Below are 21,903 nucleotides of genomic sequence, written 5' to 3' on the forward strand. Positions count from 1 at the left end.
ATCTTAAAACGCAACTCATGTTTACTAATATATGAAGCTTCTCAAGACCAAATAAACTTTCTTTGTTCTGGCACAGTCTGCAACAAAGAGGACTGTAATTGTACAAGTATTTTATTTCCAGCTTTTGTAGGACCCAGGAGTACAAAGCTCACAAGGTCCCTGCAAAAGCTTGCCTTGAGCTGCCCGATGTTGGGGTGGCAGGAGGTAGCCAGTTGTAATCCCCGAAAGTGTTCACACCTGGGAACATGCTTTTCCGTGTCAGGACACAACAGTGATCTCAGCAAATCCTGCACCAGCACAGCGGCTTCAGCACTGATGCTGCTGAAATGCAAAGAGCAGACTAATATAAAAGGCCTTTAGCTTCCCTGTCCAATAAAGGCAAGACGTATGTAAAATATTTGGACATTTGGGGAGAGGGTAAATGTTGAGAATTAATTCAAACTGTTGATGGTTTATTTTTTGTTGAATCTTGTGGTAGAAATTGTTTTCATTTGTTATGAGAAAGAATCCATCATTTTTTCCAAAGCACCACCCAGAATCTGCCACTGGTGATGTTCTAACATCCCGAGTGCCTATACAAATAGAGAGGTCAGCTGAGATTTGTAAACTAGAGATCATAAGTTTTAAGGAATTTGTTTATTCAGCCTAGAGTCTCCAAATTGTGTACGATGCCAAAATTAAAAAGTCATCTCACTGTACTGTGTCATGTTACAATAAAAACTCTCCAACGTTTTGAATGTTCAGATGAGAAAGCAAATTGTAATTCATTTGTCAGCACGTGCAGTTTAATTATAATTAAGTACCTCCAGCAGTCATAACTAGCAGGCAAAATGAAAATGCTGTTTTTATACTTGTATAAACCTGCATTGAGTGCAAACTAAAAGCTGCCTGAATTACTCTGAAAAGTATCGGGCTGGAACTTGCAGTTTTAGCTGTACTGTGCAAATACAAACATATGTAAACTCTTTCCAGAGACTTGAACAGATTGAGTGAATTAGGGGAATTTTCATGGGAATGACAACAGGCCAATCTCTTCCTGATGAGAAGGCCACTACATACCAAGTTCCAAGTCCCTGTTCAAAGCATGGAGCACAGGAACCATGCAAGAGATCAGCAGAGTCCTTTTAGTACCAGCAAAACAACATATTTCTAACTCTTCTCCTTCTTGAGAAAGAGCTGAACTACATTTGCTGAAATTTTCTGGAGTAATTCAGCATGAAAATTCCAACCAGCTTGGGAAAAAAACCCAAAGCAAAACAAAACAGACAAGTGATTCAAATATAATGAAGCTGCAAGAAGTTTACAGAAAATTCTAGACTAAAATATTAATGGAATTTGACAAACAAATGTTTAAAATAACCATATCTGAAAAAATCTACGAAGGCAGTTTACAAGAATCAAAATGTTATGAGATTTCTGATAGTTACAAGTGTTGAGATGACATCGTGGAAGTGCATTTAAACTTTTCTGCCTGCACTTATAGGCAGCTTGAAGATGTGTAAAGCATTTCCACAGGATAAATACCTTAAGTAAATGCAACCACTAATATTGCACTTGTTTTCTTTTTTATAAAGATATAGATGAATGTGCAACTGGAACCCACAATTGTAGAGCTGACCAAGTGTGTGTCAATTTAAGAGGGTCCTTCAGCTGCCAGTGCCCTCCAGGCTACCAGAAAAGAGGGGACCAGTGTGTTGGTAAGTGTCACTTTCCATTCAGCGGTTTTCTTTCATTGTCTACAGCTGCAAACTTCATATTGGTCATAGAGTAGATGGGTATGTGTGGTGTGAAACAGCTGTCTCCTTTGGAATGCAATGGAATAGTCACTTTACCAAAGTAATAAATCACTAAAACATGGGATGAGGAGCTATTTTAAGGGTAATCAACACTTGGAGTACACAAGCTGAGTTTTGCTAATAGTTCCCATTATGTGATTGCTTGTGTTGGGGCATTGCCCAGTGTCCCAGATATTGCCACAAGTCCCTGATGGCAGCAAAGCACATCTTTCCCCTGAGATTCAACTCTGGGTCTGTGGGACGCACCACTCCCTCCCCCAGCCCTGCTCCAGGACTCAGCTTTATGAGCACAAATGAAAGAGATAGAAACTCTGAATGCAGGTACAGGAGAGCTGCAGCCTCTAAAACCCAGCAGGCTTTATTCTCTGTGCCAAGATAAACTATTGGCACCCTTGGGAGCCATGCAAGCATAGCATGGAATTAAATCCATGTGCAGGGCAAACACTGCATCTCTCCTGTCCCATCCTCAGGTGGGGACACCATGCCAAAATGCCATCACCCTGTTCCTTCAGCCTGCATTTCACACCTCTTTAATCACCATTTCAATGGATAAATTGATTCTAGAGGCACTCCAGCCTTATGCCTTGGGTTTGTCAGATAATAAAAGCAACTATGAAGGGAGTCACATCTACACATCAGGAGGTGATATTCAAGATAGCCGTTTCTAAGACACTGCACTGGTTTTATACAGCTTAGGAGAAAAGGGTTTGGGGTTTTTTCCTCAACAGAACTCAAGGTTTTCCTCCTTCAGGGATCCTACATTTCAAAGTATATAAGATTTTTAAAATTTTTATTCTTAATCTCTTTGGAAAGCCTTGCTAAGGCCATAGGTAGGAAACTGAGGAGATTTTAGTACACACCTAGAATAACTTCAATTTCTGGGCATGGCTCTTTCTTCAGGATTCCAAACCAAGGGCTGTAGAAATAAACTCAAAAATTCTTACCTCTTTCCTAAGAGATGTAGATCAGGCTCCAAACAGTCAAATTGGTATAAACACAGGTGTATCTGATTTTTCTCAGTTCTCTGTGCAGGAGTAGGATGAATAATTTGTAATGTCGGTAGAGGAATAGATTTGGAAGGTCATGGATTTATTTTTTTTTAATATCTGGGGTTTATTTGGATTTTTTTTATAAGCAGGTAAATTGTATTACTACCATGTAACAGCACTTCTGATATCAAGACCCATGATCCTAAATGAAAGTCTCACTGGAAAAAAAGGACAGAACTGAGAAGAAATTAGACTTCTTAGACACTTATACCTAAATGTGAACACATTTATGCATCTAAATCTATCCATTAAGATGTCTGGAAAGTGGAATTTCTCTTCTCCTATTTAGGTCAAAACCAAGAATAACACCTGTGTTACATATTACACACTGACCTAAATTACAAGTACATCCCAACAGTTAGTACTGTCAGCATTTCAGAATAAAGCCTGTCTTTGGGGATTTTATAACAGCTTAGCCAGAAAATGTTCTTGGGGCCAGATCTTGATAGAGGTTCTCCATATGGGAGGAAATGTTTCTCAAATTTGAAAGAAAATTTTCCAGACTATTTTGGCTTGAAGGTAGAGGGAGAAAAAAAGACACATTTTTAACAATTGGTTGATTTTAATCTAAATTCACTAACAATTTCTGACATTTTTTCTAATTTTCTTTTTTAATTTGCTTGTTCATATGTTGCCAAATGATTCTTCTCTGAAATGCATGACTGCAGAGAGAATGAATTGTTTTCCAGCGTCACTTCAAACAGATTTGGCCCAATTGATCAGATGAATCGCAGCCCTTAGACCTGCCCAGAGCTGATGTGCCTAATCCCACAAGGAAAATTCCCACTGAATAAGAGCCAGATCCTGAAAGCCTTTATGTGTATAAAAGTACCAAAGCATTGCTTATATGTATAATCCTATTTTTTTAAAGTTACTTAAAAGAGCTTAATCCTGTAAAAGTCAAGGATGGAAATCTACTGTGCCTCCTTAATTTATTCCACTTCCACTTCCAAATTTCTCTCTGCAACAAGAGTTACAATGACAATTGCTACTGTATGGATAGCCAGGAATTTTCCAGCATAAGCCTTTTCATTCAGAATCATCCAAAATACTCCACTAAATTCAGCCCTAAATTTGACAAAGAAAGGGTTAACTTCTAAAGATTATTTTTTCACTTAAAATTAAAACAAACACTTTCCTCATTATTAAGGGAAAAAAAAAAAAAAAAAAAAGTCTTGGCCTCTTTTTAAACACATCTATGGTGGAAACAGCTGGAGGTAGGAAACTCAAGATCTGGCATGGATGTGGGAAGTGCCTTTCTTTGTTCCAGTGAATACTGGTCTGATTTGTGTGAGTGTTGATCCTTTGAAATGTCCCATTGTGTACAAGCCTGGAGCACGGTGGTGGATTTCTTCACCAAGCTCCAGCAGGCCATGGCTCAAGGCAGCCACTGCACCCACACGCACACACACATGATAACGGAATAAGAAAACGTGTTTTCCAGGCAAAATCAGAGCCACTCTCTCCTCCAGGCTCCAAGAAAGCCTTTTAAAATGCAGAGGGGTAAGGGAATGGGGTGGTGCACATTTTGTGTGGCTGGCAGGTGAAAGCCCTGCTCCAATGCACACCAGGAATGCTGACTCTTGGAAAGGCTCCACCTCAAAAGCAAGGCTGACCTGCAAGGAGAGGCGATGGAAGGCTCTCAGTGCCTGAGAGGTACAGCCAGGTGTGGTGCTGCTGGGTGGGAAGTTATCCAGGACAGGCAGCCAGGGGAATGGGAGCAATGGGAAACCCTTGGGGAGCAAGGCAAGGTCTGGGGGTCCCTGCAGAAGCACAACCACCTGTTTCCTTTTCAGGCACGCTAATTCTTCATCCTTGCCATTCCCCTGTACTTGCACAGAAAATCTGGACTGTTCCTAATGGAGCCGAAAAGATTTAGTACGTGCCAAGAGCGCTGCATGCAAGTTTTTGGGAAAATGAGCTCCAAGCCACATTGGCTGTGTTAGTCAGCATCGTGTCTGATCATGAGGGATCAGGGAAAGCCGAACAAAACGCCGAGTTTTACCTACACAAAATAAACCAGACCAAGCACTACTGCAGGACTGAGTCAATAAATAAAGTTGGAATGCACACTGAAGATGAGGACCATAAAAGCTTGTTACAAAATAGTCATTTACAGGAAAAGTTGAAGTATATCTTGTAATATCCGTGGAGGCAGTCTCCAGCTCACATAAGCTTTCCTCCTGCTTTTAATCAAGGGCAATTAAGTTTCCTTGGACAGGAGAGAGCAGCAAGGAAGTGCTGTGCTTCCGTGTGAACTAACTGGTGTTTTTTGGTGCCCCAGACATCGATGAGTGCACCCTGCCCCCGTACTGCCACCACCGCTGCGTGAACACCCCCGGCTCCTACTACTGCCAGTGCAATGCTGGCTTCCAGCTGGCATCCAACAACCACACCTGCGTAGGTAAGGACTCCTCAGCAGCTCCCCCCGACACACAGACACTGGCACACAACTGCCAGGGAGCAAACTGAAAGGAAGTAAAAAGTGACTGCGCTGAGAGGCTCCTCTGCGGGTGATCCGAGAATTACGGGAGGGTTGGAGAAAAATTTAGAGCTTTCTTGAATGCCCGCTATTTTGTTGGCATAGCAGATTTCCAAGGAACATCTAAAGCCTTATATTCAGTATGTAATCCCAGATTTAATTTTTCTTTCAGTTCTGTTTTATTATTGGCTTTCCTGATATTATTCCCAGTTCACACAACAAAGGCCAGAACTGGGAATCAAGGGAATCAATACCATACCTCTGCAGTTAAGGGTAATTACCCTCAGCACAGGGTAAAGAAAGTCCTTAGGTCACATTTGAATATCTAGGAAAAGTTAAAAATTGAAGCAAGGATCACCAAGAGTGATCTTTCAGCTGTGATGTTTTCCCTAAAAATAAAACGCTAAGGGGAAGCTGCGCAGTAACACTTTAAGACCGATGTCAAGTTTGAAATCGTAACATCTGTTCTAGAAGGATGGGAGTAATAATTAAAGGTAACCCTGTCTGCAGAAGCACAGACAGAATGGCTAGAAAATCAAGAGACTGATGATGGAGATGGTCAGTTCTTTATAGATGTAATTTGTGTGTATAAAATCTGTATTATATACACAGAAAAATCAGGCTGCGTTTTCCAGCTTCCACCATCCCTTCCAAGCATTGCCAAACCTCATCAAGCACCCTGGCATGCTGCACAGCTCTGAACTGAGACAGGAATTGCTTGGTTCTCACCAAATCACAGGATTTTAAAAATTGCCCATGGAAACAACAGAACCATGTGACAAAAGTCACTTATTTGTGCCTTTCCATGGCTCAGATGGAAGGTGGATTCTTTCAGCATTTCACCCTTCCCTGGCTTTCCAGCCTTCTGGCCTCATCAGGCAACTTTCTACCAGGTAGAGGGGAGGAAAGCTTAAGGAGAAGTTTTATACATGAATGGTTGCTGCATGAAGATAAATTTTCACATCTGCCACAGCAACACTTGACAGTAACACTTTACATTTACACATTACATTTGTGTAATGACTTCTGCCTATATTGAAAACGGGTCAATATTTCTTGGAAAATGAACAGAACTGGGGCTTTGGCCACCTAATTCAATTCCTCCTGGTAGTATTAGAGGAGGAATGATGTACATCCTCTGCACTGTTGCCAGAAATTAACTCAGAGGAAGAAAAAGACTTCGCTATGAGTTTTCCCCTATAATCATTAATTTTCAGTATTAGGTGGTTCATTATGCAGAGAATTCATATCCTCTTCATTGATTTCATTTTTCTGAGTGCCTCATCTTTGTCAGTTTTTAGGTGTATCTGTAAATTTACAGTGTTGCTGACACTTATGAGGCATGAACTCAAAGGGTTTTTTTTCCAAGCACAGCTCTCTACTCATGGAGATATCTGATAAACACAAACATGAATGGAAAACATGCAGGATGGAAATACAAGGGAAAACACTAAAATCTACAGACTGGCAGGAGCAGCAGTTAATCAACAGTCTGTGCCAAACAAGGGCTATAGATTCCAGAGATGATTAGACTTATATAAACTTCTCATTAAAAAAATGCTTCTCTTCTCATACCAGTGTCCTCAAAATGTTCTTGGGATGGGCAGCACCACAGAAAATGTAGCACAGAGAAATACCTTCCCCCAATATGGTCTAGGCCTTAGAGCTCTGCAGAACTCTACTGGCCTCAAAGGCTCATGTTATAATTGCAATGGAATTTAAAAGAACAAATTTTCAGAGTAATAAATAGCTCAAATAAATCTTAACCACTGCATGCTGAGAGGTCTTATCAGTATGTGTTCCTTATATCAATTATTTATAGAGACTTGGCATTTCATACCTGAAAAAAAGGCGCCGGAATGTGGAGTTTAATAGCCACATTAAACATTTTTGGGAGAATTCATCACACATTAGAATAACTCTCATTCCTGGAAAAATACTGGCTTTTGCATGGAATGTAAAGCACAGATCTAACACTGCTCCAGTGACTGCAGATCTACATTGATACAGCCAACTGAGCTTCTGCTGAGCAACAGGCCCAGCCTAAGGACTAATCCACCAAGCCTAATTACCACCTACACAAGATAAAGATCTGGTTTTTCCTTTCAGACATAAACGAATGTGATGCCAACAACCCATGTGCACAGCAGTGCTACAATATCCTGGGTTCTTTCATCTGCCAGTGTAATCCAGGCTTTGAGCTAAGCAGTGACAGAATCAACTGTGAAGGTGGGACTATTTTTTTTTGTCTTGGAGAAGCATTTTCTTTTAGTTTGTTTTTGTTTTCCCAGAAGCTTTTCTGTGAACTAAGGGACAGAACGGAAGTGGAGACACTCTGCGGGTAGAGTTTGTAGCCAAAATCCTTAAGATATTTATTTTTTATGGTACAAAGGGAGCTAATTCACACCTGAGTAGCTGCAGCTGCTTTCAGGTACAGGTAGGAATGGGTCTCTCTATAGCAAGTGCAAAACAGGACAGAGACTGCCGCACTTCAGATCCCAAGCGGGAAGAAAGAGGCTTCTGAACCCTGATTGCACAAACTCCCTGGAATTGTGGGTGGTCTAATGCTGATGATCATTAAATGAATCGGAAAGGAATGCACACCAAAAACAAGGGCAATTTTGTGTGTTGTTAGGCTCCTCTGAAAACAAAACCTCCAATTTCTGATTTTAAGGGAGCAACAAGTGGGCTTTTGAGGTGCTTTGCAGCCTGTGTACACAAACAGCATGTCTTCTGATGATTATACAATCAACAATTTATTTCCTCTGCCAGAGGCTCCACAGGGGTGCCCTAATCTCCTTTTGGACACATGATGACCTCACCCTTAGAGCCCACATCCTTTCTACCAGCCTTGGAGCCAGAGAGGTCCCTGCTTCACCACTGCCCTCCCCAGCGAGCTGGAAGAGCTGTTACAGATGCTCCCTCTGCTAAGCCAAGCTGCTTAAGCTAATCCTATTTGAACAGAACAGGGAACAGCAAGTATGCAGCCTCCAAGGACATCCCTGACCCCAGCCCAAGAGCTGGGCTCAGCTCAGAGGTAGGAGGAGGGAGCTCTGTGCTTTCCAAGCCAAGCCCTCCTCTTGATGGGTTTAAATTCATTTCTTGGTGATGGCAGTGTTCAGTTCTGTTTCATACAGGCTTGCCTGACAAGGGACTGATGGATACACAAGGATAAAAAAGCAGGAGAATGGTATCCACTGATTTTTATTAGAAGGCAAAAAAATACCTTTTCCTCTTTCCCAGAGAGATACTCCATGAGCATAGGGCACAAGTACAAAGGCAACATTTTTGCCTTACTAACTAATTTCACAGCTGTGGGGTTTTCTTCCTCAAAGTCATCACATTTTGGAACACTGCAAGTATACACAATTTCAAGAGTTATTTTCCCAAACCTGTTCTGAAGTCTAATGTATCTTCTGCTTTTTCAAATCCAAAATTCTTCTTGTGGAGGATTACTAGCAAAATCCCAATAGAGCTCACTCTTCCATTCTCAAGGTGTTAAGCAGCACATTTCAGGTTTCGGATAATTCTTTTTAGAATTTTTTCCCCCAAGCATTTAGCTGTTATATTTAGTTCTGCAACAAGGTAAACTTCAAAAGCCAATAACACGAATCTCTTTTGCTCTCTGAAGACACTGATGAATGCAGAACCTCAAGTTACCTATGTCAGTACCAGTGTGTTAACGAGCCAGGGAAGTTCTCCTGTGTGTGCCCCGAAGGATACCAGGTAGTAGGAGGCAGGACATGCCAAGGTAAGTGCCCTCCCCTTGGCAGGCTCAGCCTGAATTATTTACACCACTTCAGGCAAGGCTAAGGGTGATTGCTAGCTAAATGGTTGTATTGCATGACAGGATTACTGTGCTGATAGCAGAAGACATGTTGATAAAGCACTTGATGAATCATTAAATATCTTCTAATCTCATTTGAATCCTTCAGCTCAAAACTCCAATTCCTAGGACAAAATTTCGCGTTTTGCAACCCGCAGGTAAAACTTGTCTTCGACGTCAAGGTAGTGGCTCTAAATTTGAGAATAAGCATCCCTGAATAAATCTGGGTCATTTTTTACAGACATGAAACATGACTTTATATCATGTTTCTTTTCAAATAGATTCCTAAATCCAGTCACAGTAGAAATTAAAGATATGTTTCTTCTGATAACAGGAGAGAAAAAAAAAAAAAAAAAAAAGAAAATGCAAGCCTTCAGCAGCTTAGATAATTCATGTATAGAAAAATAAATGTTCTGGCCAGGTGCCACCAAATGCCAGGATTTTTAAGTTTGTGACTTTTTTCTCACTGGTGCTAAAAGTCTGTGCATCTTATTAGAGAATACTCTAGAACAGTATATTAAGTGCAAGGACTATTGCTTCTGTAATATGGAATCTGATTTAGCAGTAAGTATTTTTAGAAATAAAGAGGTGTGATAATTAGGGGCAGAAAACATGAGAAAATAACTCTTCTCTCTCAGTATTTTGTCTTACAAAATCCTGATTAACTTCTTTCCCTTCTGAAGAGCAGCAGCTGACACTGAGCATTGCAGGATGGTTGATTTAAGCATCTAAAAACCTTTTTGTGCCTTCCAAGAGATTACATTTGGATAAAGCCTTTCAGTGCCTGTGTGAAATTCAGGAGACTTGTGGGTAGACAGTAGGGCTCTGGCACTGAGAGGAAATAGAGCATTAATACAGTGCAAGGCTCACAGTCCCCACCTCCCTTCAGGGTTTTTTTTTCCCAGGCAAAAGAAGTGGTGCTTTGCACAATAAATGACTTTTCCTTCTAAAGCTATTTTGGTGAAAATGTAGGCATTAATGAAGCACCTTGGACAATGAAACACAGGTTATAACAACTGAGAAACTGCAAAAGGCAGGTAATCACAGTTCTTCCTTGAGACATTTTTCCTCTGTCTCTAGGACACCTTCTGCTGTAAAATCATTCTTTGCTAATTATAAACTTGACAGATTTTCCACAGTTGCATTGTATATGATTAATGTGCATCTCCAGTCAGCTAAAAACATTCAGTCTTGCTTAACATCCAATAAGCAAGTTTATTACACTTCTGCATAGAGAAACCCTTTATAGCTGGGCCCCAGAAAACAAGACAAGGACAAAAAACATGGAAAGCTGATGGATTTCAACAGACAAGCAGGTTTTTCTGTAGTATCTTTGTAGCAACCCCATTTCCATCTGCTTTGACACGGTCCCTCCTCCTTCCTCTTAGATATAAACGAGTGTGAGACCACTAATGAATGCAGAGAGGATGAAATCTGCTGGAATTACCATGGAGGGTTCCGTTGTTATCCCAGAAATCCTTGCCAAGAGCCCTACGTCCTTACATCGGAGAAGTAAGGAGAAAATTAAATCTTGTGGTTTTAGGCTCATCCTCAAGAGAGGACATGATGGAATGAACCAGAAAATGGTATTTTAATGTCTTTTTCCTGTGCTCTTACCCCTGTTTGTGTGGCAGCCGCTGCGTGTGCCCGGTGTCCAACGCCATTTGCCGGGAGCTGCCCTACTCGGTGGTGTACAAGTACATGAGCATCCGCTCTGACAGGACCGTGCCCTCCGACATCTTCCAGATCCAGGCCACCACCATCTACCCCAACACCATCAACACCTTCAGGATCAAGTCTGGTAATGAGAACGGAGAGTTCTACCTGAGGGTGAGTATTGGGGGTACTCAAATCCTGCCTCTACACTGCCCTGTCTTTGTGACAACCTCAAATGTCCCCATAAGGCTTCCACAACACCCCAAAGTTCAGCAGCTTTTTGGCACTTCCTTACTAAGTGTGCAGTTTTTAACAAGCCTTCTACTTTACTACCTGAAAACCCTAAACTGTGACTCCAACTCTTCCTTTCAGCTCAGGAATATTTAGCAATCCTGGGACACCAATGTCAGATTCACATGAAATAACTCCCTGTCTTCCCCTCTCTGTATCAACACCTTAGATAAATCTATTTAGGACACAATTATAGAAAGACTCCTCCTAACTTGTACAATTACCTTAATTTCATTTCTGATTTTGCAAAAGAAATCAATAACACCATTCTAGAAACCTGTGCCCTATCCCAAGCTAAGCTCAGGCCAGCTTACTTACAGTGGTTTTATGTTGAGACATAATTAAACGTTTATTTCCCATAATAAAAACCAAGGAAGTTCAAAATACTTGAGATAGCAGTATTTCCTGTTAGTGGGATGTATCCAAGTAGATACACATGAATGGAAGTGTCTAGAACATCTGCTTTTTAAAGGGGTTTTTTGGGAAGAAGTCTCATTTTCTTGAACCCCTATAATATCTACAAATTCCCAGGAAATCCTTTTTCCTTTGTATGTGGCTTTACACTCAGTAAAACAGATTCAGCACAAAAATCTTACATCAGAAATACAGTAATTGTGAGGCTTTAATGTTTAATTCTTTTCCTTCAAGTCTGGAGATTATGGTCTTTTGATAGTGCATCCAACAAGTGGTATTGCCATTTATACCATGTTTACCCAAGGTGGGTATAAGGAACTACTCATCCATATATCATTTGTTGTGACATAACAAATCCAGGGGAAAGCACTGGATGACAGGTTACATATCAAAACCCCCTAACTACCCCCAAAATACAAACAGATATTTTCTTAAAATAAAAAACAAGATTACTGCAGGTCCCAACTGGGCTAGACCCCAGTGTGGCGCTCAGGCTGACCCTTGGAGTAAGAATTCCCATCTCCTGTTGCCACCCAACAAGAAATCACAGGCCTTAAATAAGAAAGCACTTGTTAATTCCTGCCAGGGGACTGTGGGAAACAAAAGCTTACTTGGAAGTTTTTCCTACTGTTGTAGTTAAAATGCTGAGCTGGCTCCTGGATGCAGCAGATGGATTGGATTCGTCTGTGCACCCAACTTGTGTGACACAGGGAGAAAATATTTTTAGTAGGCAAAGGGAGAGATGGAGTTGATACTTTTATCATCATCTGGAAAAGACAAAGCTGTTTGACAAACCAGCAGCATAACCCCAGATTGGGAAGAGCTTTGAAGCAGACCAAGATGGGGGGGTAGCAATGGGCACACACTAGTAACAAAATTTCCCAGCATTATCAAGAACAGCACAACTTCTGAAGTTTGGGCCACGAGACAGAAGAGAGACTTTTGAGTTTCCCTCCACTGAACAAACTACCTCACTGTTAAACACATTAAGGCCCTGTTTTACTTATTCTCTCTCTATTTTAAAATCCCATCTACTACGGGGTTAAAACAAAGACTATCCTGGGATAGATTACCACTTCTTACATCCTCTGGGGGAGTCAGCAAAACCAGGAATAGATTTTGCAGCGCAGTTTATTCCTCCGGGCCTCATCAGGTGGAGTTTTCCTTGCAGCACAGCCAGGTGTGAGATTAGTCATGGCCCTTTGGAAGTGTTCAAAACACCCTCGCCTGGTGCATGCCTGTGCTTAGACAGAGCCCTGCACAGCGTGGTGACACAGCAGCACGGATGCCGCTGGGAGTTGCTGTGGGTTGGACTGAGCTGGGCTTTGTTGTGTTGTTGCAGCAAACCAGCGCGGTGAGCGCGATGTTGGTGCTGGTGAAGTCCCTCTCAGGCCCCCGGGAGCACATTGTGGACCTGGAGATGCTGACAGTGAACAGCCTGAATTACCGCACGAGCTCGGTGCTGAGGTTAACGATCATCGTGGGACCTTACGCCTTTTAGTGTTTGCAGTAACCCTCCACTGGCACTCGCAGCAGCCAAAGAATTTTTATCAGAAAGAAAGCACTTACTATTTTTATTTATAGATTTTCCTCTCTTTTAAAAAAGAATTTGTTTAGTAAGTTGATATCTCTTATTCACACATTACACCTGTAATTCCAAATTAGTAGATGTGTTCCATAGTATAACATGGGCATTGTCACTTTCTGTATAAAGATTTAAATCTTTTTTTATTACCTTCCTTGGACTAGATATATACTATGCTTTTATATGAGAACTGTATGTTCATACTATCCTGTAAAACTTCACATACCCTTCCTAGCCAAATAGGTCATGCAATTTAAAAGTGATCTTCTGTTTTGTTTCTATTTTAAATTCTAATGCAGCTACACTGAATCTCAAAAAGAAAAAAATTATGTAGTACAAATGATACAGAAAGTAACGGTTATCTGATAAGCTAAAATATATTTCTTATTTTTAACTACTTTGTAACAAAAGGTAACAGTAAATAAAAATCTACTTCTGTAGACATATATGTGCTATCACAGTTGGTTTTTCTAATCTGGGTTGGAGGTTAAGTGACATTGTGAGAAGTGCTTTGCATCAGTTTTTTGTATGCAGATTGTGTTAACCATACCATGGAATAACATTATGTTCTTTCCAAGAAAAATAGACCACAGGAAGAAAATGTCTCCAACAAAGAAAGAAACTCCAAATGGGAAATCACCAGGCAGGGCACAAATGTCCATGAGAACACTGTCGGTAGTTACTGCTCAGAGGGATGCAGCATTTTCAGACTGAAGTTAACATACTATTTTTCCAGAAATACTGTGTTGTATACTAAGAATTGAGTGCATTTTCTTATTAAGTTATATCCTTTTCAGGCACTCGGTCCTGTTCTTGCTCGTACAACTCAGATATATCATGTACAGTGTTCATAAAATTTATTTCTAATTCAAGAACTAATAACATCTTTTGTAATATGTAAAATCTTATTTCTTGTTTAAAATGTAGTAGTTAATCCTCTGATGTACAAAATTTTTAATAAAGATCTCTTACCATATTGTATTTGGTCTATTTTTAGTTAGTTTGGTACTACTGCCGTTATTGTCACGTACTGTGGGAGCTGGCAAAGCCGTGTTGAGGTCTGAACAGTCAGAGGGATCCAGATCTCAGCCCGTACAGGATGAGTTCTTGGCAGACTAAAAACACAATTCCTCTGCAGAAGGACAAGCCTGCTGCCCACTGAGATTTAGTTTTAATGACAGCAAAACTTCACTCCAGAACAAAAGTTAGAACAGGCCACAACCACTGTGGTTGAGGGCAACACATGCCCCCTGCCCAAGCAGACTGCAGAGCAGGACCGCATTGTCCAATGATCATTCCTTCAGGAAGCCATTTGTGGCTTTAAACAAACCCTTCATCTGCCAAAAAACTTGGAGCACATGGCTGCAGCACAGGCCAGAAAGTGGTGCTGATGCTGGGTCACGTTCTCTTTGCTTGGGGCTCAGGGCAGTGGGGTGAGACCCCTGGCACTCCTCATCCCTCCCCACAGGGAGGTGCTCACCAGGACAAATCCAGTTGCTCTGTAGTGGGATTTAACTGGGACTTGCCATGGTGAAAAGTCTCTGCTACAGAGTTTGGCTAGTAGGGAGCTCCTTCCTCCCAATTCATCACTACAAATCCACTTGGTCTGAAAGGCAGCTCCTCATTCGACACAAGCATTAAGCAAGATGTCTCCAGCCTCCTGTTCCTCCATGCAATTCCTGTGGCAAACAGCACATGCTCACCACTACACATCCTTGAATTAACTTTTTCCCTCAATGCAGGTTGTCCTCACAAATGAGCTGTGCCCCTCTACCACCAACATCAGTACTGTTCTTCTACACTAACTTTTAGCTTCCAGTTTGTGCAATTCAGCATTGCCCACTCCAAGAAAATCAGTTTTAATGCTTTTAAGTTTAAAATGGGCAGTTCTCTCTTGAGAGGGGCCCAGAGGAGGCTCAAGTGGCTTTGCCTCCTTAGGACCCCAGACTTGAAGGGTATCAGGTTGGTCCCTGGCTCAAATTAAAACCCCACAAATTATCTCTGAAGTCCTCAAGCTACCAGGCTCTGCTCCAAGGATTTACTCTACCAGTTTCTATATCAGTTTCACCAACAGCCCTTTTAAGCCTTCCTTTTAAATCTCTGCTCCTCTGAAAGTAACCCAAAACTGATCATTATATATAAAAATATTTACACACCTCTCAAATGGCAGGAGCAGCAGAGGCAGTTGTACCTCACAAATGTGCCCAGGTCATCCTCAGCCTGCACAGTCCTGCACACCTCTGCGAGATACTTGGCTCAATCCATTTTATTTACACACAACAGTCCTGCTGCCTTGCTCCCTCTGTTTGCAATATCCAGGTGTTCAGCAAACCACTGAGAGCCCAAGCTGGCAGAGTCAGAGGCTGTCACACAGCTCAGGAGTGCAGATCCAGGCATTTGTCATTATTCTGCAGGCTGGTTGAGCCTGAAGGCGATCACTGGGTGTGGGCAGCACTTCCATGAGAGCCAGGAGCAGGAATAACAGCAGCCCCTCCAAACCAAAACAGGAGCAGAGCTGAGCTGTGCAAAAACTGGCAGGGGGTGGTTGGTTTTGTTTTGGGTAGGGGTGGGGTACATGACTGAGCCTGAAATGAGCCCACAGTCAGAAGGAGAAGATGGTTCAGAGCCTGAACAAGGAGAGCTTTTGTACGCCAAAAAACCTGTGCATTCTTAGGAGGGAAACCTACAGGTCCTCCAATTCTCCAGGCAAGCCGAGCTTCACCTGTTTTCTGCAAATTGTATGGAAGTGCATCAAACATTCAAGAAGAGTTTGAAGAGCTACTTGGATTATACGGGACGCTGAAATCACAAACAATTATATGAGAGCAGAGTGTTTGCTCAGCCTTTTCTGTATCCCACTGCCGTGACCATTACCAAGAGCACACTCCAGGAAGGATTCTCATATAAATTTTTCAATGTTGGAGAACAATCTAAATCAGGATCACATGCAAAGTTTACTATATCCTCAAAAACAGAAAACAGGGAGAAAAAGAGAGGGGGAAAAAAAAAAATGGGACTGAGTAAACAGAACTTAAGAAAATCAAAATGCGAGTTCATTCACTTCCCCAGGACCACCTGAACACAGTGCAGTGGGATTATTTTGCTTGGAAGGCTCACAAATGCAAGTTTGTTGTTGAATCCCGTTTCCATGGCTGCAAAGAGTTGCTTGTGTTTTGAAGGATCATCCGTGTTTCTAACTTTATAAGTCTCCTAATAAAATATAGAACAGCTGCTGCCCCAGTCAGCTGTTGAGCATATGGAGCCCACCAGGGACAAAGCCCACTGTTAACACAGAGAATTATTTTTAACGCCCTCACATATCTAAACCTCCCCATCATCTCAGCAAAATGGCACAATTCCACGCTTCCCAGCTGGGGGAACACCTGCGTCATGCAAAACTGAACTGGGCTGCATCTGCTGCAAAACCCAATTTTATTTCATCTGTCCAGCAGAAAAAAGTGATCAGCCTCAGTGAACAGGGCAAAAAGTTAACTGTGTTTTATATCTGGGGAAAAGCAGATGTCTAGTTAAGATGTTTATACAGCAAACATTTCTGTATATATTAGGAGGAAAGAGAGCTGTTTAATAAAACAGGGTTGGGTTAGAGTTGCCAAAGCAAATTTGAAGGGCAGTACAACAGCTTTTGTGATTTTTGCAAGGGAAAAGACATAAAGTCCTTATATTGATATTGATTATGTGCATAGAACAATTTTTTTTTTTTTTTTTAAATAAGTGACCTCAAAGTTAACTCTTTAAGGCCTCACACTTACAGTATGTGTTTGCTCAGCAGAAAAAAACTGCAAACATCATGTCACAAAAATAAGACAAGGTAGCATTGAAAGCACCCCCTGATTTATTCTCTGCTATCTCAGCAACCACCTTGATGCTGGATGGGGGACCAAGATACTCAACAATGTTTCCTGCAGACTAAAATACTTGAATCAGGTGAGCTCCAGGTTTTGTTTGCAAATGCATTCACTCTGTCAATCACATGCTTTCTCATGAGATAAATTATTTTGCTTTCTGATCCAATCACAATGGTCCCAGAAGTGACATCAGCACTCTGCATCCCTGCTCCCTCACAGAAATGCATCTTCATCATTAAAAATTTTCAATATTAATAATATTTGTTGTAATTTCTACATAACCACATAGTACATACATATTCAAACAGGATAAACATTCAAAAGGGGCCGCTCTCAGCTGAGCACTCCAGCAGCTCCTGCCCTGCAAACACACTCTGCTGCACTTCATTGCTGCTGTCATAAAACATTCGTTTTTTTTCTCTTCCCCCAACCCTTAAGACACTCACTAAAACTTATGCAGGTCCACAAAAACTCCCAAAGCAAAGACATGACCCATCCCCATCCATACACCTGAACAAGCACACTGAAAGGCTTTCAAATGGAGCAGCCTGCCAGCTGGGTTGACAAAAGCAACATATTTATGCTGTTAAACTCTGAAACCACAGCCGTGGAAGTTACACAGGCACCTCAAGGTTTAAATCCTGCCAGTGCCACTCCAGAAACATCTGAACCTGTGACCACCTCCTCTGGAGGGCCACATTTTCTTTTTGCACTAGAGTGTTTCTGGAGTATCTCTGTGCAACATACAGGAATGTTTCCTATACAGAATATATACAACAAACACCCAAGTGGGAAGTCAAAAGAGCAAAATTCCTGCAGGCGGCATGGAAACTAGGAAAACAAACAAATTTTGGAAGCTTGGAGCAAGGGCTGCAGAGGAGAAGCCAACATACCAAAACAGCAGGGTAAAAGGCATTATTAAAATAAGTCATTCTCTGAGAAGCTGAGGCTGTACATGAACAAGGCAAATGGAAATGTTCCTGAGCTTTGGAAGGTCATGGGTGAAAACAAACACGGCAGGCCAAAGGAGCAGCTTGCAAATGCCTGCACTGGCAAATCAAAACTCTCCCAATCACAGCAAAAGGAATATCCCAGGAGGCTGATGGGGCCAAGGGGGGACCCACACATTAGGGAAACCAGCAAAAATCAATAATTCCATGGCAAAAAAAAAAAACAAAAAAAAAAAAACACCAACCAAACAACCTAAGTGAAAATTTCTATTGCATGTCTGAAGGAGGAATTTGTCACAAGAGCACTGTGCCAGAACTGTTCTTACAGGCAGCATATCAGAGGACCTGCTCCAGAGTAAGGAGTAGATAAAAGAAGGGGAACAGAAGATTTTGCTAATGATACTCAGTTGCTCAGGTGAAGAGGAGCATCCTCTGGAGAACCGAGCCCTTACAGTGCTCTGAATGCTGAGCAGGAAATGCCAAATAAAACCAAAGGGGATAAACGCAAAGCGATGCACATGCAGGAAGTTATCCCAGCTTTATTTGAACAGCAAAGGCCTCTGCACTGACCACCATCTCCCAGGAGAGCATCAGGGTTATGGCAGACCATACAAAGAGGAAACCACAACTCTACAAAGCTAATCCAGCACCAGGAATAACTGGGGATCAGAGTAGGGAATGAAGCTGAACCTTTGCACACTTGTGCAAATGCACTACAGCATAAACACATCTTGGAGCTTGAGTCTTGTCCCCTCTTACAGCAAGATGCTGGGAATGTTAAAGACCAGACCAGGCTGAGATTTAACTGCACACATTCACAGCAAAGCCTCCCAAGAGCCACTAAATACGTGGCTGTCCTGGACAGGAGCTATTCCCCTGGCACCCGCAGGCACAGGGAAAGCATTTCCAGTTTGCCATCGGCAGCTCCAGAGCTGTTGCACGTCCTTGCCAGGAGCTCTGCTGTCAGCACCAGCTCTTATGATGCCAAATGCCCAAAACCTGGAAATCCCACCAAAAGAAGAAGGGAGCAGCCTGCACAGATCATGCTGGTGCTGCCTCCATCGCCTGTATTAGTGAGGTTTTTGTGTAGTTGCTGCCAACACCGGTTTCTGTGCCCAGATATCACACCCAGCTCAGCAGTGGCCACACCTGCATCAAAGCCAACTCAGCCAGCAGCAAATGTCTGGGGAAAAAAAAAAAAAAAAAAAAAATCACCTTCAAGGGAGAAAAATTTCACTTCTGCCCAGTTTAAAGGCACTGCCTGGGGGAAGGCAGCAGGAACCAGAGCACTGCAGATAATGGTGTTTCCAGGAAACCGGTTTCTGCACACACTAATTAGGCATGAATTGATCTTTGGCATGATTAAAACAGATTTGCATTTGCTGCTTTCTCTCCCCAAAATAAACCTGGTTTCAGACAATCTTGCAACCCAGGGTCAGTCAGACACTGCCCCCCCAAAATTTTGTAGAGCTGTTTTGTTTCATGAGAGCTCTACAAGCTGGCAGAGGTAGGTAGGCAGAGGAACATGAACCAACCTGCCAAGAACTCCTGCAAGGCCTGTGATTTTGTACTAAAAACTGAACCATGAGGATCAAAATAGTAACATGAAACTTTAATGGGGTCAGGAGATTTCTGCCTCTGCTCTGGTATGCTGAGGAGGAAAGATCTGAGTTGTACAGTGAATATCTCCAATAAAGCACTGAAATTTCGTGGACAATCAACCACACCAGGCTGAAAGCTACCCAGTTCTAACAAGTAAATGTTTTGCAGGAATATGTTTCCTTACTGGTTTTAAAAATTTGTTACCTGCATTCTCTGGGGTGACCTAAGAGGCCATAGTGACATTCCTGTGAAGTTTCACTTTGTGCTTTGCACAAAGGCTGTTGCATACAAGTGCAAAGAAAAGCTGGAGAGGCACCACACTGACATTACAGAAAAGAAAAATGCAGATAAAACTCTCATGAAGGAGAATATACTCACACATACCTGCTACAGGTGTATGATACATAAAGAAATGAGGATCCAGTTAGTACCAACATCCCACCCAAATCCACCTGCCTGCAGGCACCTAGGTAATGGGAACATGTCTCAAAGCTCGCAGCTTGTTGGCACAAAAGAATGCACTTAAGTCACTATTCATCTTCTCATAATTTGATGCTTGTACCTAGGCCAAAATCCCTAAACCAGCCTATTTGCTAATGTTAAGTCCAGTAGCTTGGTATGTTTCCCTTCCCCAGACTGGGATAAGCATTAACCAGCTCAAGAAAAAAAAACCCAAACATTCATAAAATTTCCAGATTCTGGTTTTTATCCGCTATTACTGTATTTACAAGGTTATTTTGAATTTGAGCACTGAGTGTTCAAGCACATTTTGGAGAAGGGGGAACACCTCCAGCCCTTCTTTATTCTGCCTTTTCAATGGGTTTTGGACAGCACCACAACACATCCTCCACCGCAGCATATTCTTATTTTAATTTAACCATTCCACTGCTGTTATACTGTTGCAGGGATATTTTTTACCTCTGTACCGCAGAATATTTCTTCACCTCTGGGAGCCCCCAAATCTGCACACACTCAGACACTTGGGATTCAAGGCTTTTGGTCTGATTGCTCCTGACCACCATCACCCAAAATGAAAATACACGGCTTCAGTGTGGCAAAACGCTTTCTGGAAATTTAGAATGATTAGCCTGGCCTTGAAAATTAGACAGTGCTTTTAAGCAGTGGAAGGTATTTGGTAATGAGGGGGTATTGCTACACAATGCTGTTAATACTTCTAACACAAATCACCTATTATTTTACCCTACGTGGTCTTGCTACAATGCATCTTCCACAGTTCAGATTCTCCAAAATAATCGGTCTGTTTGCAAGGCCATCATTTGAAACTTGTTTCCAGTAAAATTTCTGTCTCAACAATACCTTCTCTATTCCATGGTTTTCTAAGTCAGCAGACCTTATCTCAGAGCTTGCATACAGATGTATAAAACTATGTGAGCTTCCAGTCAAGCTTTAAGAACCTTCTACAAATACTTCTCTCACAGGAAAGCCTGGGTTTAACTTTTTGGCCGTGCCAAAAACGACGAAATACTACAGAAGGGTGTGCATCTGCCCCTACTCTCTCCAGTGCCCTTCCTAGTCGTGGCATGGGGGGCCTGAATCAACTTCAAGTTGAGGACAAGGTGAAGGCCGAGCATGGCTCAGCCTCACCAAGAGGTGAGGGGGGGAACTGGGCCACTCTCTGGTGGGAGGAAGGGTCTTGTGCCAGCCCAGAGAGCCTGTGCACATTGCCAGGGAACAGTTCTGCCTGGTATGTCCCCCTGCAATGAGCTGTGCTGCTCCCAGTGCCCCGTGTGGCTGTAGGGCTGCTCCACTGTGGGGCAGGGAGAGGAGCAGGAGGGTGCATGTGCAGCTGACCCATTCCTGGAAAGCCGAGGGCTCTGGGATCCCTGCTGTCCCAGGGCAGCCCAGAGGCCAGGCTGTTGCTGTGGTAGCTCTCTGGAAGTGGGTCACGGTGTCTTCCTGGCCTGCCTTAAGTGACTGCCAGCAGGAGCATGTTTCCCTGGGCAGCCATTTAGAAGTTTCCAGGAAATGTGTCCCATTAAATATGGAGCTTCTGATGCTTTAGGTTTGCTTTGCAACCTCTGTTCTATTTTGTGTCTCCATTTTGCAGACCTGACTGGCTCCACTCTTACCAAGAAGTTTTCTCTGCATACTTCCCATGCGCCGTTACACACAAAACCCTTGGCTCCCGTCCAGAAGAGCTCTCTTTCCTCCAAGCTCAGGAAGAAGCTGCAGCCTCTCCCAACAAGTGATTGAAGAATAGGATTTATGGATTAGGCTTTATAGTTAGAGATGTACATATGTTCTAATATTTAGCTGTAGGTTTGAATAAATGTGTTTTAGTTGTATCTTTTTATTTTTGATGATATATTTTAATTGCATATAGTTTATTTGATGATTTAAGAAAAATTAAATAAATTAAATTTAG

At 42.2% G+C, this 21,903-nt stretch overlaps 1 protein-coding gene across 2 annotated transcripts in view; it reads left to right on the top strand.

Annotated features, from left to right (window-relative positions):
* EFEMP1 (EGF containing fibulin extracellular matrix protein 1) overlaps positions 1 to 14,080 on the top strand; it is a 45,841-nt gene extending 31,761 nt beyond the window's left edge. For both annotated transcript variants that reach the window (XM_040059420.1, XM_040059419.2), the window contains 7 exons: positions 1,575 to 1,697; positions 5,130 to 5,249; positions 7,437 to 7,556; positions 8,959 to 9,078; positions 10,542 to 10,665; positions 10,788 to 10,983; positions 12,857 to 14,080. In XM_040059420.1, coding sequence (XP_039915354.1) covers positions 1,575 to 1,697; positions 5,130 to 5,249; positions 7,437 to 7,556; positions 8,959 to 9,078; positions 10,542 to 10,665; positions 10,788 to 10,983; positions 12,857 to 13,015 — 962 coding nt within the window. In that variant the 3' untranslated portion in view covers positions 13,016 to 14,080. The remainder of the gene's footprint in view (positions 1 to 1,574; positions 1,698 to 5,129; positions 5,250 to 7,436; positions 7,557 to 8,958; positions 9,079 to 10,541; positions 10,666 to 10,787; positions 10,984 to 12,856) is intronic.
* The last annotated feature ends 7,823 nt before the right edge of the window (positions 14,081 to 21,903 follow it).

This window comes from Hirundo rustica, chromosome 3 (genome assembly GCF_015227805.2).
Source record: "Hirundo rustica isolate bHirRus1 chromosome 3, bHirRus1.pri.v3, whole genome shotgun sequence".
Classification (NCBI taxonomy): Eukaryota; Metazoa; Chordata; class Aves; order Passeriformes; family Hirundinidae; genus Hirundo; species Hirundo rustica.